Below are 16,107 nucleotides of genomic sequence, written 5' to 3' on the forward strand. Positions count from 1 at the left end.
CCGCGAGGGAATCTCTCCAGCCCCTTCTTTCTAGATTTTGTTGATGATCTTTCTAGTGTCTGGAAGTTCCAAACTATATACTGTCGAGTTATCTGTAATTTTGTTTTAAGGCTTATCTTAAAAAGATTTTTAAAAATTGTACGTGTATAAGTGTTCTACCTGCATGTACGTACATCACATGTGTGTCTAGTGTCCAGAGTGGCCAGAAGAGGGCGCTGGATCTCCCGGAACTGGAGTTATGCATGGTTGTGAGCCACCATGTCAATAACGGTGACCAAACCTGGGTCCTGTGCAAGAGCAGCAAGTGCCCTTAACCTCTGGGTTATCTCTCCAGTCCTTCAAGATGTCTAATATTATTATATAAAAAGCCCTTTCCTAATAAATATTAAATTCATATCCATGCGTGTTGATTGGTAACAAATTTTTGCTTACGATACTGCATACATTGTAATCGATGCATCCACTTGTTTGGAATCCGGTAAGCCATTCAGTCTGCAAGTGGGTTGGCTACAGAGCATCTCTGCAGATGAGCTGTTTCTGCTAGCATGACACTTTCGACGAGATGATAAGAAGCCTGTGACAACTGAAATCAATTCTCCCCTCTCAGGTGTCAAACACAAGAGACTCATGTTGCAAGATCCATGACTTTGTCTGGACGCTTTTCTAAAACTGGCTTGCCATCAGTCTTGTTCAAAATTATTTCCTCCCCCCCCCCCCCCCCAGCATAAGCAAAACCTCCCAGGAAGAACTCAACAAGAGGCATTTGGTTATCTTTGATAGGATCTGTTCCCAGAAAAGTTGTGTTCTTCCAATTTCCAGTGAAAATAAATCTTCACAGCATTAATGACTGACCCAAATCCCACGGATATGACACAAAGTCCTCTGTGTTGTGGTGGAAGTGTGTGTGCCTGTGAGTGGACATGCATGTGTGTGTGTGTCCACGCAGCCTTCTCACACCTGGAAGGTGCGGGAGAGATGTTTCTCCACCCTTGCTTTGTTAGAATGTGAATGCTGGTTTAGGTTTCATTGGCCAGAGGCCAGTGGTAGGCTTGAGTTGCAAGAGGTCTTAGGACAACCAGACAAGGGCTCAGTGTCCCTACTGCTAGTCATCACTGGCCACTCACAGCAGGTGACCCCAGGGAGTCCTGGACTTGGATCTGGTTGAGGTTTCTGGATGTCTGGGTTGTACACACAGGTCCCTTTGCTTTTCCTTTCGAGTCTAAGAACTTCCAAGGGACCTTTGCTGACTTCTTTCCTTGATAAACTAGTTTGATAACAAGGGTTGGATTTAGAGCAAGGAACACGAAATTGTCTCTGGTTCTTCAACCTGTAGAAGAGCCATCATTCTGACATGAAACGTTGTAGCAGAGATGCTGTAAGCCAATCATTAGTGAATGTCACAAAATGGTCCTCGTGATAACTATATGCATCACCTCACAGAATCTTTAAACAACTGTTATCTCCCCCACTTTACTGAAGAATAGACCGGGGTCTAAGTGATGTCCATGGCCAGTCAAGAGCCCCTGGTGACATCTCGACGTGACCCTGGCAGCTTGGATCTATGCCTTTCCTTGTAAGCATGAGAACACAGGAAGGAAGAACAGAAGACATGCCTGTTCACAGACGACCAGATCATACTCAAGACACACCCTTCACATAGCTGCTGCTTTGTCAGCTTCTAGCTTTTATTATCAAAGATTTATTTTATTTTAAGTGTGTGTGTGTGTGTGTGTAGGTGGGAGTTTGTTGTCCAGCACTGAATCCCCTGGAGCTGGAGTTCAGGTAGTTGTGAGGCGCTCACCATGGTTGTTAGCAACTAAAATTGGGTCCTCTGGAAGAAAGGTACATGTTTCTGACCACTAAGCTCTCTCTAGTACCGGCCAGCTTCTCTTAAGTACAAAAACTCTCTCTGTTACACAATATACTTAAATTATCCAATTCCAGAAACTCAGATTTTTTTACATATAAGATAATTTAACTACTATTTTTATCAATTGTTTAATAGTGCAATGCAAACTAGAAAATGAAAACACAGAACAGTTTTTCTGTAGAATTCATAATAAAAGTAACCGTAGTCTTTATTTATGGCCCTGGCGTGACTATCTCCATATTCATGTCACAGCGGACATGTCATTTAAGCTTGGTAGCCCTCAGTTTCCTTCTATAGTAGAATCCTATCATCTGTCTTAGCTGGTTTGTAGGTAAAATAGATACAAGCTTGTGGTAAGGATCAACACAAGGACTATGTTGTGGTACCTTGCAAATGCATGCAAGCAGCAGCCTTATCATTATCATTATTTTATTTTTTTGTTTTGTTTTGTTTCTGAGACTGCATCTTATGTAGCCCAGGGTGGACCCAGACTTGCTAGGCAGCTGAGACAGGCTTTGAACTCCTGATTCCCCTGCCTCCACTTTCCAAGTGCTGGTATTAGACATGTGTGCCACCATGCTGTTATTATTAACGGCATTGAAATGCACAGTTTGCAGAGTGCTTGGCTTATCCTAATCCATTTAAATTACACTAAAACTCCGAGATACATTAGAGACAGAATCCTCTTATCAGAAAAAAATGGAAATATAGAGAAGGCTCATCCTTGCCATGGAGAAGCCCTGGATCCTGTAATGGATAACCCTTGAGAAGGGACAGAACCTTTAACTTTGCCCCGATGCATCCTCAATCTATTCTGATTGTTTTCCAAGCGTTCCTTTGGATGGCAGCATCACCCGTTCATGTCTATGGATGACTGGCTCACTCACCTTTTTCACTTCATACTTGATGGCAAGTTTGACCCGACTCAGGGAAGCCTTGTGCCTGTGTGTCTCCAGGGGCTCTGCTGACTCCAGATCTCCGTTCAGAATGGCCTCCACCTCTTCCGAGTCCCGACACAGGTCCAACACGCCCACCACAAAGTCTTTGCATTGCATGGAGAGTTTCCTGTAGTCGTTCTAAAATGAGAGGTTTGGTATTTAATGTCAAGAATCTCTCTAATTCAGTGCCCATGGTTGGGGATGGTGGGGGAATAGATAAAGGTAACCCTGCCTGGGTAGGGTAGGCAGCCCCTACCTGGATACAAGGCTGCTTAAGGCAGATACAGTTGGATTTTCCTTCCCCCACTAAGTTTCCTTCTGCCCAGATGAATGAGAGCTCTGAAACTTATATGGACATGATCTTACACATATGTGGGCTCTTAAAATGTCAAAGTCCTAGAAACGAAGAACAGAATGGTGCTTAGCAAGAGGCCAGGAGGTAGAGAGGCACAATATGCTAATCTACTTGATTTAACCATTCAGTATTGTATACCTGTATCAGCACACTATATGGCATATCATAATATGTTCAATTATTATTTATCAAGTTCAAAGTGTAGCTGGGCCTAAGGTGTATTTGGTGCTGAGATTTTGTAGGGGTGTTTGCCTTTGAGATGGGGTCTCGCTATGTAGTTCATACTGGCCTGGAACTCACCCTTTAGCCACAGCTGGCCTTAACTTAGAAATCTTCCTGGTTCTACCTACCCAGTGCTGTGATTTCAGTTGCGCAACACCACACCAGCTTATAAAAACAAAACTTCCCCAAAAGAGCCAGGCGTGAGAGCTCACAGGAGGAGCACCACCCTGAATTTGAGTCCAGCTTGGGCTGTGTAGTGAATCTGAGGTCAGCCTGGGCTACTATGTAAGATCCCATCTCAAAAACAAACAAACAAACAAACAAAAAAAACACCAACCAACCAACAAAACAAAGCCTAAAAAAACAAAAGTAGCTCCAACAAAAATATGGTATGCACATAAGTCACTGGTTTGTTTTAAATAACAACAGAAGTATAATAGCACATCTTAATGCCACAAACACTCCTGCCTGTGGAGTCTGCAGAAATGCCAGGATTCCAGGTCCAGAGAGCAGGGAAGGCACCCCTCGCTGGAAACTGGAGTTTCCACAAGCTGATTTGGAACACTGGGATCTTCTCCTCTTCTGCGGTTTTTTTCTTTCCCTCTCTCCCTACTTTTTTGCTCTTTTATAAAAGCAATTAGCTAGACCCAGAAAGGACCCTTCTGTTATATAAAAGTTTGTTATATGAAGGAAAAAAGAGACCATGGCTAAGTGCCAATACTGAACGCCAAAGTCAAAACAAGTTTTATCTCTTTGTATAAGCAATAGCTATTTTGAAGCGAAATCAGGGCCACTTCCATACTGGAAACTTTCTAATGTGGCAGACTGGTGCAAAAAGGCGACGTTATATGAAAACGCACCCAGTTTCTTATCTGCGGCATTGCGAGAAACACTGCCTCTCAAACCCAGATCTGCTAGTGCAGTGTCAGCGACACCAAGGACCCTGCCAGAAATGCAAGCTTACATCCTGCCCCGAAGTAAAAACTAGGAAGGACCGGCATTCCTATCCAGCTCAGAGTTTACGAACGATTGACAGTAACTGGAGAGGAGGCGGGCCTGTCCCAATAGAGAGCCATCTTTCTGGTTCAGCTGAAGGGCATGCCATGGTTGCTTGCAGGAACGGAAGGAGAGAAATGGCTGATTCTATGGAATTGGATTCTCCAGGGTTACAGAGTATCAATACCTGAGAGAAAAGTTTCCAGGCCACTGGAACTAACACTTTGCTAAAAATAATCTGTGAATCTTTAATTCCATTTGCATATTTATTTGGTGTGATGGATGGTTGGCAGCCTCCCTGTTACCTTCAGAAGGGAGCTCTATTTTTAGCCCATTGGGTCCAGTTAAGGTACCACTGGCTGTCTCCTGGGCAAGCGCCTTACTTTCGGAAACCCCGTTTCTACCTTGGCGGCTTTGACTAAAATTTTAACCTATAGAAAAAGTTAAGCCAGACACTCTATAACCATAGCATTTAAGAAGCTGAGGCAGGAGGATGACAAGTTGGAGGCTAGTTTGGGCTATATAGCCAGACCCTGTTTGAAAAAAATTTAAAAATTAACCACATGACAATCTAATTGATATACTTGAGAAAATAGAATCCCTCGCTTCAATGTGGTCTGAGATACAGTGTCTTGATAACTAAGTGATACTTCACATAGCAAAATTTCTAGCCTCCAAAAATATTGTATTTCAGGAAGACACAAGGAATTCCAATTTTCTTCTCCCTTAAACAATGTGATTTGGTAGGCAGAAACCACACCACCAACTAAAATAAACAAGAAGAGGAGGCCGTTAAAGGATACGCAGACTGGAATAGTTTCCACTTCGATTATCAGCAAATGCAGACAAAGAACATAACAGTTAATCCTTATGCCCTCATAAGGGAACGGATAAAATGAATAAAACCCCAGTTTCCATTCACGCTGGCTCCATTAACATGATAATATTAATCAAATATGCAGTCTCTGGTTCCTATGCAGAGTGCGTGTCAGTTAAACACCCATCTGCCTGCCGTTCCTGGGCTGGTGCGGTGTTTTATCATGGTTTACAGGACTACATCCATGAGGCTTTCATACACGCTCCTTTCCTAACACAGCCTCATAGATGGAGGTTCCTTCTGCCATTCCTCGGTTCGGGGTGTTCTGCAGGATTTGGTGTAGCAGAGGTGGGTGGACCCTTTCTTTGTCACTTGGAAGTCAGAGAGACTTCCGTGCTGTGACAGGTCAGGATCGCTTTACGAGCTTTTAAAATCATCACCACCTGGAAGTTGTTCAGTTTAAAGGAATCCAGGTGACTTCTTACATAGCCTGACCGATGGATCACTCAAGACAGAAACAAACAGAAGGCTTCAGGGATCCTGTAAGTTGTAGGGATAATGTTTTGTTTGTGCAGAAGTACAGAAAACAATCAAGGAACAGATAATGCTGGGTTTTGTTTTTTGTTTTAACACAGGGTCTTACTCTGCTGCCCAAGATGGCTTCCAACTCTAGGTCCCGGGGTCCTCCGTCCAGCCTCCTCAAGCCACTTAGCCTTCAGGCAGGTCCCACTTCACCTGGCCCCTGCTGAGTTCCTTGCTTCAGTCATGGCTTTTAGAACTATCCAGAGTGCTCAGGAAAAGATGGAGTACTCCGAATCCTTAGTCATCAGAGAAATGTAAATCAAAACAACTCTGAGATTCCATTTTACACCTGTAAGAATGGCCAAGATCAAAAACACTGATGACAACTTATGCTGGAGAGGTTGTGGGGAAAAGGGAACACTTTTGCACTGCTGGTGGGAATGCAAGCTGGTACAACCCCTTTGGATGTCAGTGTGGCGATTTCTCAGAAAATTAGGAAACAACCTTCCTCAAGACCCAGTAATACCACTTTTGGGTATATATCCAAAGGATGCTCAACCGTGCCACAAGGACGTATGCTCAACTATGTTCATAGCAGCTTTGTTTGTCACAGCCAGAACCTGGAAACAACCTAAATGCCCCTCGACCAAAGAATAGATAAGGAAAATGTACATTTACAAAATGGAGTACTACACAGCAGAAAAACATAACGACATCTTGAATTTTTCAGGAAAATGGATGGAGCTAGAAAAGATTATTTGGAGTGAGGCAACCCAGACACAGAAAGACAATTATCACATGTACGCACTCATAGGTGGTTTTTAAACATAAAGTAAAGAAAACCAGCCTACAAATCACAATCCCAGAGAACCTAGACAACAATGAGGACACTAAGAGAGACTTACATAGATCTAATCTACATGGGAAGTAGAAAAAGACAAGATCTCCTGAGTAAATTGGGAGCATGGGAACCATGGGAGAGGGCTGAAGGGGAGGGGAGAAGCCAGGAGGGGAGCAGAGAAAAATGTAGAGCTCAATAAAAGTCAATTTTAAAAAAGGAGAAAAAAAGAAAAACAAAACAAAAGGATGGAGTACTCTGGCCAATGCCACTCTTCCCTCCACTGCCAACATCTGTATTGTCTGTTAGTCTACCCTGGGCTCCTCCCCACCTCGCACTGCTTCATAACCCAGATCAGACCAGCAGAGACACCAAGCTGCTCTCAGTTTAGTTTTGTGGAGTCCGCTTCACAGCTCTTTCTCAGTACATGGTCTCTCTACCAAGTCAGGTGACCAGAGCAGAAATGAAAAACTCCAAGGAACTATTAAACCCGAGGCAGAGCAATGCCGTCCAATTTCATCACGGCCTCTCCACACCCCTTATAATTTTTTGGTTTAATCTCCATTTGACCATGTACCAGTTGGGTTAATCTGGGATTTCCTCAGCCTTTCCCTCAAGCAGAATCCTACCTTCTGTTTGTCCTGAGAGGACTAAATGCCAAGAGCATGCTTGGTATGCACCAGGAGGCTGAGACACGCGTCAGTGTCAGAAGGCATGCTATTTCGAACATAAAACCCAAGATCGGGGGTGGAGGTGGCTCAGTGGTTTAGAGCACTAGATGTTCGTCCAGAAGGGCTGAGTTTGGTTGCCCGCACTTACACGGCAGCCTATAACTGTGTGTAACTGCAGTTCCAGGGGACGCCATACTCTCTTCTGGCATCTGAGGGCGCCAGGCACACATGTGGCGCACATACAACGCATGCACAGGCAAAACACTGGTACACATAAAGTAAAAATAAATAAATCTCAAATAAACAAAACCTTGGCCAGGGAACCAAGATGCCGTGATGGAGTTTAGTCAGTATGACCTTGGCCTCTGTTTCCCCTACCCCCCAGCTTGTAAACCCAGAGGTCTGCCAGACAAAATCGTTCCGGCATTTCCTCCTGCTGTAAAAAAGGCCTTCTAACTTGTGATCTTGCTCCTTTCCCCTTTTCCTTCTAGGTCTGCTATGGTAGGAACTGAAACTGCTTTCTACTCGGAAGGAAAAGAGAGGCACAGGGAGGGGGGATGGGATCTCTTGCCTTTCTTTTGTTTGTTTTCACCAGAAAAGCGCATCACCGGCCCAATTAGAATCTGGAAATTCCTATTTGTGTTCTCGTCTCTAATAAATGGCAGGCTCCCTTGCCATTGACTGGCAGATGATGAGACCCAAGTCTCCATTTCTCAGAACAGCGATAGACATCGTCTGCACAGCCACACTGTTCCATGAATAACAGCCATTGGCTAGCCTCAGTCAGTTCCTCTAAATCCGTGACCTTGAGGGCTCGGGTTTCTGAGACAACGACCTTCACGTGTTCTCTGTACTCCCCAAGGAACTGTGGGGAATGTGGCAATGGTGAGAAAGTGTGCCTTCCAGGTCAGTGCTGAGACGCTAGAACAGGTGTCTGGAAGGGGAAGACATCGCCCGTGCTTCACCTCATTTTCAGGCCAGGACTCCGAGCTGAAAATCCCTCTGGGAAGAAGTACAGCAAACAGCACGGAACAGGGAAAATTAGGTTACCTGCTTTCCTCAGGAGCCATCTTTGCTTGTCCTGTCCTGTCAGGGCCCGGACGGCTGGGCTAGGACTTTGGCTGCCTACAGCCCTGACAGATGACAGACAGGGGTGTGGGGTGAGAGGGCAAAGGAGAGATGGGATAAGAAGGAACCGAAAAAGACAGCCCAGGAGGGGGAAGACGAGGCGCGTGGTGAGGCAGAGTGACTCTCCAGAGACCGACTCCCCAGGAGCTGCCCTGTTCCTCTCACAAGGTCTCTGTGACTGTCAAGCTCACTCTGTAGGCTGGACTGGGGACATCTGAGATACAGATGGATTTTGCATAGCGTTGGCTATGGTGTCTAGCCTTGAGAACTCAGGTGCGTTTTCTCCTGCTTTGCTTTTTTTCCCTTGTGGTGTTTTCCCACCTCTGGAAGGTTCTCAGAGGTGACCCTTCCCGTCAGAGTAAAGGAGATTCCAGTCTAAGCATTTCCAGCGTGGATTTAGCTGGCTGCAGGGGGAAACTATGAATAACAAATTCTCTTTCACCGCTCCACCAAGGCGACTTCTCTGTGTGGAACGGCAAACATCACCATCTTTAGTAAATTATTAAAATGTAATCCAAGAAAATATTCCCTTTTATGGAAGTTCTCTTGCAGAGTTTCAACATATATCAAAAAAGTACATAAAGCAAGTTTCTGTAACATTTGAAGTATCAAATAAATAATTTAGAATTATGCTTTTATGACTATCTCAAAAATAAAGAAATGATGTTTAAGAGTATTTTGCCCAGATATTTTTCTACTCTGCCTGATAAGTTTGAAGCTTTAAACATGTTCTCCCTGTGGTCTGTCTAAAAAGTTCTCAAGCCTGGTGTGGTAGTGCATGTCTGTAAACCAAGCCCTTGAGAGGTGGAGGCAGGGGGATCAGAAGCTCAGGGTTATCTTCAGCTGTATAGCAAGTTCAAGGCTAGCCTGGGCTACATGAGACCCTGTCTTAAAAACTCAGATATGAAACAAAAACAAATTTCATCTTGAATTTGAGGAAAGAACTCTTTTCAAATAGTCCATAATAGATGTCCTTACATAAGCAAGACTTATTTTATTCTTCAAATTTCCCACATTTCCCCCCTTTTTTTTTTACAACAAAACGTTCAGATTTGAAAAGAATAAAACATGAATAGATTAACAAGATTGCTACACCAAGGCCAGAACTCCTCCAAGACACAGTGAGGGTGGGCAGACGATTATAGACTGGGGGTGGGCAAGCCAATTTGTGCTGTTTTCCTGAAATGCTCGAGAAAGTAGATTTTCCTTACCTTGAATTACATTGCCAACTGCACTTGAACTCCTCCCCCAACTTAATTACAAAAGTATTTATTAAGACGTCAAGGACAGAATAAACACCCACTCTAATGCTATTACTCTGCTAAAAAGATGGGGAGCTGAGGAACAAAGGCTTGTAACCACCTTCTCGCCGAGGGGGAAGGCGAGCAGCGGGAATGGGCTGCCGAGAACTGGCGAGTTTCACCTTTGTGATAGATACCCACTCTACCCTAGTTTTAAGGACTAGGAGCATTTAAAATCCATAGGAGGGGTGGCATTGGAATACAATTTTTAAAATGCTCGATCATGAATATAGGATTTTCATAAAATAATACTGATTGACAGAAAAAGGTAACCCATTAAGAAAACCGGGGAAACAGAAAAGGCCCCATGATGAAGCAAACCATTTTGCTGTCCTTTGTGTTTCTGGACTGACCCAACAGTCAACAGCTCATGGCTCTAAACACGTTCATGGAATTCAAGGCGAGGCATCTGTCCCATTAATGAAGTGACTTTAATATTAACAATAGCATGGTATTCTATATTTGCTTTTTAAATTTTGATTCAAGTAGGGGCGCCCAGTCTTGACTTTGCCATGTGACACCACCATCCACAAACGTGTTGAGTAGAAATCATAGCTTTCCCAGGAAGCACGCAGCCTATGAAGCGCATGTTGGACATGGCTACATCTAAAAATACACGAAAGCTCGGGGTCATGAGTAGAACTTCAAAGAAATGAACGCTTCATCCGAGACAAGAAAGAGAAGCCTCCCCCCACGCCCCCTCCACAGTGCTGCCTTCTGACTTGGTGACACCATGCAACAGAACAGAAAGAATCTGGAAAGCAGACATTCTTGTCAAATCTCTCTTTCATCAAAGGGAGACACAGAACTTGTGGGTTTTCAATACTTATCCAGGACACGGAGCAGCCGCCACCACAACCTCTCTCTAATGCTGTGTGCTATGTTGTCACCAAAGAGTTTGCTGCAGCATGTCACTGAGAGGAGAAAAACCACAAAGCAAGGCGTGCTGTAAGCTCAGCATTTGGGAGGCTGAAGCAGGGGGATTGTTGTGAGTAGCTGGCCATCATCAAGAGCTATGAAGTATGAGGACAGCCTAGGACCCTGTCTATACCAGAAAGAAACTGGACCTGGTAACACATTCTTGTCAACCCAACACTTGGGAGGTTGAGACAGGAGGATTGCTGTGAATTCGAGGCCAGCCGGAGCGGTAAAGTGAGGATCTATCTTAAAACAGACAAACAGACAAAATCCCAACAGACAAGGGGCAGAACTGACACTTGTGCATACCCGAAGCACAGCAGGCAGGGGGTTTCCACTGGCCTACCTTGAACTCCTTCTCTATGTTAGCTAGCTTGGCTAGCTCATTGCTGAGTTCCAGGGCCGTGAGCACCGGGTCCTCGCTGGAGAGTGACAAGTATGCAGGGCTGGCCAGTCCCTTGTAAGCGTTGATCCGAGACCTCGAGTGGCTGAAGGCATCAAGCCGCTGCTTCTCAGCACAGTCGGCACAGCGACAGAAGTAGTCGTGGGGCCGCTCGATGCGCGCGCCCTTGAGCAGCAGCAGGTGCACCACCTCGTACTTATGGCAGTGTGCAGCCAGGATGATGGGCGTGATGTCAGGCGAGAAGCGTGTGCCATCCTCATCATAGGCATAGAAGTCATCGTCCCGCAGTTCCTGCTCGCAAGGGCTGAGTGTCAAGCGCCGGCTGGCCGCAAAACCTGGGTGGCCCAGGATGGCCTCCACGATGCGCACATAGCCTTTGCTGATGGCTAGCAACAGCGCATCACCTATACGTGCCAGGTTCTCCTTCTTCAGCAGCAGCTCAGTCACCTCCAGATGCTCATTGCCGACAGCCAGCTGCAATGCATTCTGGCCCATGTAGTCCACACAGTTGACGTTGAGCGTTTGGGACTCCTCCAGCATCTTGCGCACCACCGGGATGTTGCCGTACTCTGCAGCGTCCAGGAAACGCTCCTCCTCGGCTGTGAGGCTGGGCCCACGAGAACCAAACATGAAGGCCGGGCCACGCACCGCCTGGCGCCGGCCCTTGTCACGCATCCCTGCAGTGCGCCACCTCGACGGGCTGCCCTCCGAGGACCTGATCAGTGGGGTGACAAAACAATGTGGGACTTTGAGGCCTGTATCCTTCTGCCCCAGCAGACCCGGCTGCAGACCCGAAGCCAGGGAATGGCTGGGGAAACTGCTAAGATCGACCACCCCAGCTACCCCTCACCTAACACAGGCTTCATGAGCCCATGGCCCTTCCCAATTGCAGGTCCAGTTCATTCTGCCTTCGGATGGAAAAATAACAGAATCATTTTCATGCACATACCCCTCCCTAGTCAAAAACACAAAAGGACGAAAAACACTCCATACCACTCTGTACCCTGCCGCTTCAGCCTGGTTCCTGCTGTTCAATAGCTTAGTGACAGACACTTGGCCAAGCACGTGTGAGGACTTGGATTCAATCTCTCCTACCACAAAAAGAAAACCCATCCTAGGAACAGTGTCTATGGACACGCAGCATCCATGCCCCAGGCTGGAGTACCCAACGGAGGTTAATTTGTGTCAAGAATCAGGACAGAATAACATTCTAAACCAAAATTATACACGCAGCCGGGTATTAAGTCGAGTATCATCTTCCAAGGCCTTAGCTTTTTCCTTCCCCTACCAAAGGTCGGTTTGTTTGCTTGCCTGCTTGTTTGTTTTTACAGCGCTCATCTTTGCAGTGACCTAGACAAGATTCACCAAATAGAAAACCCAAGCATCAACCTAGATTCACGTCATTGAATATAACTCTCATTGTAAGGGCTGATTGATTCCTAAACTACACATTCGCCTGTAGAACTAGAAGGAAATTACTTGATCAGTAGATTAAAAATAACTAGTGTTACTTCACGAGCATTGCTCCAGGTACGGCTCCTCGGGCCAGAACGATGTGCCCTGCAATCCCGCCACCAGCCACACCAGCTGAGACCGAACGGCCCCAAAGCCAACGCCGTGGACTGGTGTGTGCAGTCTGGGTACATGATTTTATTTCCTGGGTCTTCTTACCCCATATGTAAAACCCAGAGGGGGGGTTCCTCCTGCTGATCCCAGGACTCAGAAAGCCAAGAACTTGTCTCCTCAAAAAGAAAGAAAGGAAGGAAGGAAGGAAGGAAGGAAGGAAGGAAGGAAGGAAGGAAGACATTTTAAAATAATAAATAACGCCAGGCATGGTGGCACAGTCCTATGGTTTCAGTTACTAGGGAAGGAATTGTGGAGGGAGTGTGGGGAGGAGGTGTTAACACACTTAAGTTCAAGGCCAGTGAGGGCAACTTAGTAAACTCTGTCTCAAGGTAAAAACTAAAACAAGGTCTGGGGAAACAGATGAGCTGTAAAGCAATTGTCTAGTGTGCACGAGGCCCCAGTTTCAACATCCGGTTCTGCAAAAACGGTGAACAAAATGAAAAGGCCCAGATTTTGTGAGTTTATAAATAAAAGCTTTGGAAATGTTCCGAGTCTCTGAAAATTGCAAAATAAATTATATAATTTTCACGTTGTGGTTATCTGTAACAGCTCAATGACCGATACATTTTGCTGGCCAAATATTGTACAAATATACAAATCTCTATCTCTACCTTTATCTAGTTGCATGAATTTTTTTTTCTGATTCAATGCTCAAAATAACTTTCTTTTAAAAAAAACTGCAGATTTTTTTTGGTATGAGCTATATCAAAAGATGTCATTTAAGCTTTTTTCCACATTACTGACTTTTGAAGCAAATAAACCCAACTTAAGAGTGTGTGGCTGGGGAAGCCGGCACTCTATTTCTATCATGTATTTCAGAAACATCTCCTACCACTGAAAATGTATTCACAGAGCTGGGGTTGAAAATTCATGGGAAAGGCCTCCTTTTACCGGCCTCCCTGGGGGGCTGGCTAAATTAGGGAGCTTCCCCAGCAAAGGAAGAGGGGTGCCAGCACCCAGATCATCTCAGTTCTGTAGACTCCTGGGACACAGCGACCCTGGCTGTCGGTAGCTGAGAAAACAGGGGTGCCTAGTGACGGTGTACCTGCTGCCGAGAAAACGGGGGGTGCCTAGTGAGGGCGTTCCTGCTGCCGAGAATACGGGGGTGCCTAGTGAGGGCGTTCCTGCTGCCAAGAAAACGGGGGTGCCTAGTGAGGGCGTTCCTGCTGCCGAGAAAACGGGGGTGCCGAGTGCCGGTGTTTATGTACCCCAGGGCAGATCGTACTTCAGGGACATCCCACTTCCACGTCCGCATGGCATGGAAGGTCAACACTCCGTGCTTGAGAAAACAAGGCAGGTATTCTCAGCGGCAGTTTCCCTGGAACTCTGGGGCATGGGACTGAAGAACACGGAAGGGACTCTCCCCCTGCCCTTGTGCCCGCACGCACAGTTTGAACAATTATGAGCAGGGTTAAGAATGTATAAATATTTGTGTCCTTTAACCATGTCGTTGACAATTCTTTAAAAATGTAGGTATCTTTGGTGACCACTCCATTACAATCTTTCCGCAGTTAAAAACGTGGAGTGTAGGGGGTAGGTTCTGTAGGTGGGGGAACACGGGAGGGACTCAAGGTTGGTGGATGGTTTTTAGATGGCACAAAGCAGAAAGTGGCATTCACGACAGAATGTACAGAAGAATTTCAAACCCTATAGTGAGGACTTCAGGAAAATCTTGTACTATTGAGGATGATTTTATTGGTATTGATAGTACTAATTTCATTGGGTCAGTGCTCTTCCCGTCAAGTTATAAGTTGGGTTTGGAATGGCTAGAATTTCCATGTTGTATAAAAGGTCTTGTTTCTGCCATTGATAATATGTTGATATAACCTAAAGCCTAACAAAATATATATCCGGAGTATGTCTATGGAACTCCAACTTATACACATAGGGATCATGTTTTTCTTTGGAAAATGAATTTTTATCACTCATCTTAATGAACAAGATTTTTAATTTAATGACTTGCTTACAAAGAAACTAGCTATAAAGAACCTTACAATTTTTTGCAAAAGAGCCTGAGTTGAGAATACTAGAAAACAACTATTTCATGAATTTTTCTCTTGATATTTCTTAGTATTTTTAGACCCCCTTTTTTCTTTTAAAGATTTATTTATTTATTATGTATACACTGTTCTTCCTGAACACCAGAAGAAGGCACCAGATCTCACTATAGATGGTTGTGAGTCACCCTGTGGTTGCTGGAAATTAAACTCAGGACCTCTGGAAGAGCAGCCAGTGCTCTTAACCTCTGAGCCATCTCTTCAGCCCATAGCCCCTCCCTCTTTTAAAACAGTGTCTCTCCAATTACTCTGTAGCCAGGGTTGTCCTAGAACTCACTATATAGTCCAGGTTGGTCTTGAACCCATGGTCATCTGCCTGCCTTAGTCTCTAAAGTACTGGGATTATAGATATGAGCCACCATGATCAGCTATATATTTTTTAATTTTTTAAAAATGCGAGTTAAAGAACATGATTCTGGAGAATACACACATCACCGCACAGCTCTGCACTACTTTTGTTGTTCTTGATTAGAGCAGCTAAAATCTACTCATCTGTCATGCGTCTCATTTACTGTACAATTTTATTACCTAAAGTCCTTGTGGTATAAACCAACTATCTTAGTATGTCAATGTTTTCCTTAATATTTATTTTTTCCAGAACCTTTATCTCCACAACGTATATTGGAGGGAAAATGTTTGATCTTAGCACTGTCATGGGTTGAAAGAGAATGGCCCCTATAGGTTCAGATGTTTGAATGCTTGGTTCACGGAACTGTTTGGGAAGGACTAGGAGGCGTGGCCTTGCTAGGGTAGGTATGGCCTTGCTGGAGGAGGTGTATCACTGTGGGGTAGCCTTTGAAGTTTCAAAAGCCTACTCCTCACACCCCCCCTCACTGCTCCCCACAGATCAGGATGTCAAGCTCTCTGCTGCTGCTCCAGATATGCCTGCCTCTAAGCTACCATGTTCCCCCCATAATGGGCATGGACGAACCCTCTGAAATATACGCAAATCCCCAATTAAACACTTTCTTCTATAAGAGTCGCTTTGGTTGTGGTGTCTCTCCACAGTGACTAAGATGAATTCTATACAGCATAAGTCAGCCAAGTGAGCCAGGCCCATGTTGTCTTTAAAAGGTCCTGTGTGACTTAAGGGTGAGGCCTGATCTCTCAAGCTAAGCAAACTATACCTCACACGGTCATTTGAAAATGAAAGAGCCGAGTGAGCACTCCTTATTTCATGGGATTCATAGTAGGTGAATTCTCTAGATTTCCTTACAGAGCTGAAATAAGCTTCCTTCCTCTGCGCCTATGCAGCGAAGTCAGCCTCCGCGGGTAAACAGGTCCAGAGTCAGAGGTGTTCTACATGTCACTTTCAGCGTTTGAAATAAGGCGAGAGGATGCCAGCCTCCCACAATGTTAACAGAACATCTCAGGATTTTCCTCTCCGCAGACCCTCAACCAGTGAGTCTACCCACTCAGCACTTGGAGGGCGCTCCGAAGAGACT

At 45.2% G+C, this 16,107-nt stretch overlaps 1 protein-coding gene across 3 annotated transcripts in view; it reads right to left on the reverse strand.

Annotated features, from left to right (window-relative positions):
• The window catches only part of Trpc3 (transient receptor potential cation channel subfamily C member 3), a 69,029-nt gene that overhangs the window by 37,693 nt on the left and 15,229 nt on the right, over positions 1-16,107 (reverse strand). For all 3 annotated transcript variants that reach the window (XR_012908083.1, XM_075950707.1, XM_075950708.1), the window contains exons 2-3: positions 10,923-11,694; positions 2,758-2,946 (exon numbers count right to left, since the gene is read on the reverse strand). Coding sequence is in view for 2 of the 3 variants with exons in the window: in XM_075950707.1 (XP_075806822.1) it covers positions 2,758-2,946; positions 10,923-11,694 (961 nt within the window). In the remaining variant the exon portion in view is untranslated. The remainder of the gene's footprint in view (positions 1-2,757; positions 2,947-10,922; positions 11,695-16,107) is intronic.

This window comes from Microtus pennsylvanicus, chromosome 16 (genome assembly GCF_037038515.1).
Source record: "Microtus pennsylvanicus isolate mMicPen1 chromosome 16, mMicPen1.hap1, whole genome shotgun sequence".
NCBI lineage: Eukaryota > Metazoa > Chordata > Mammalia > Rodentia > Cricetidae > Microtus > Microtus pennsylvanicus.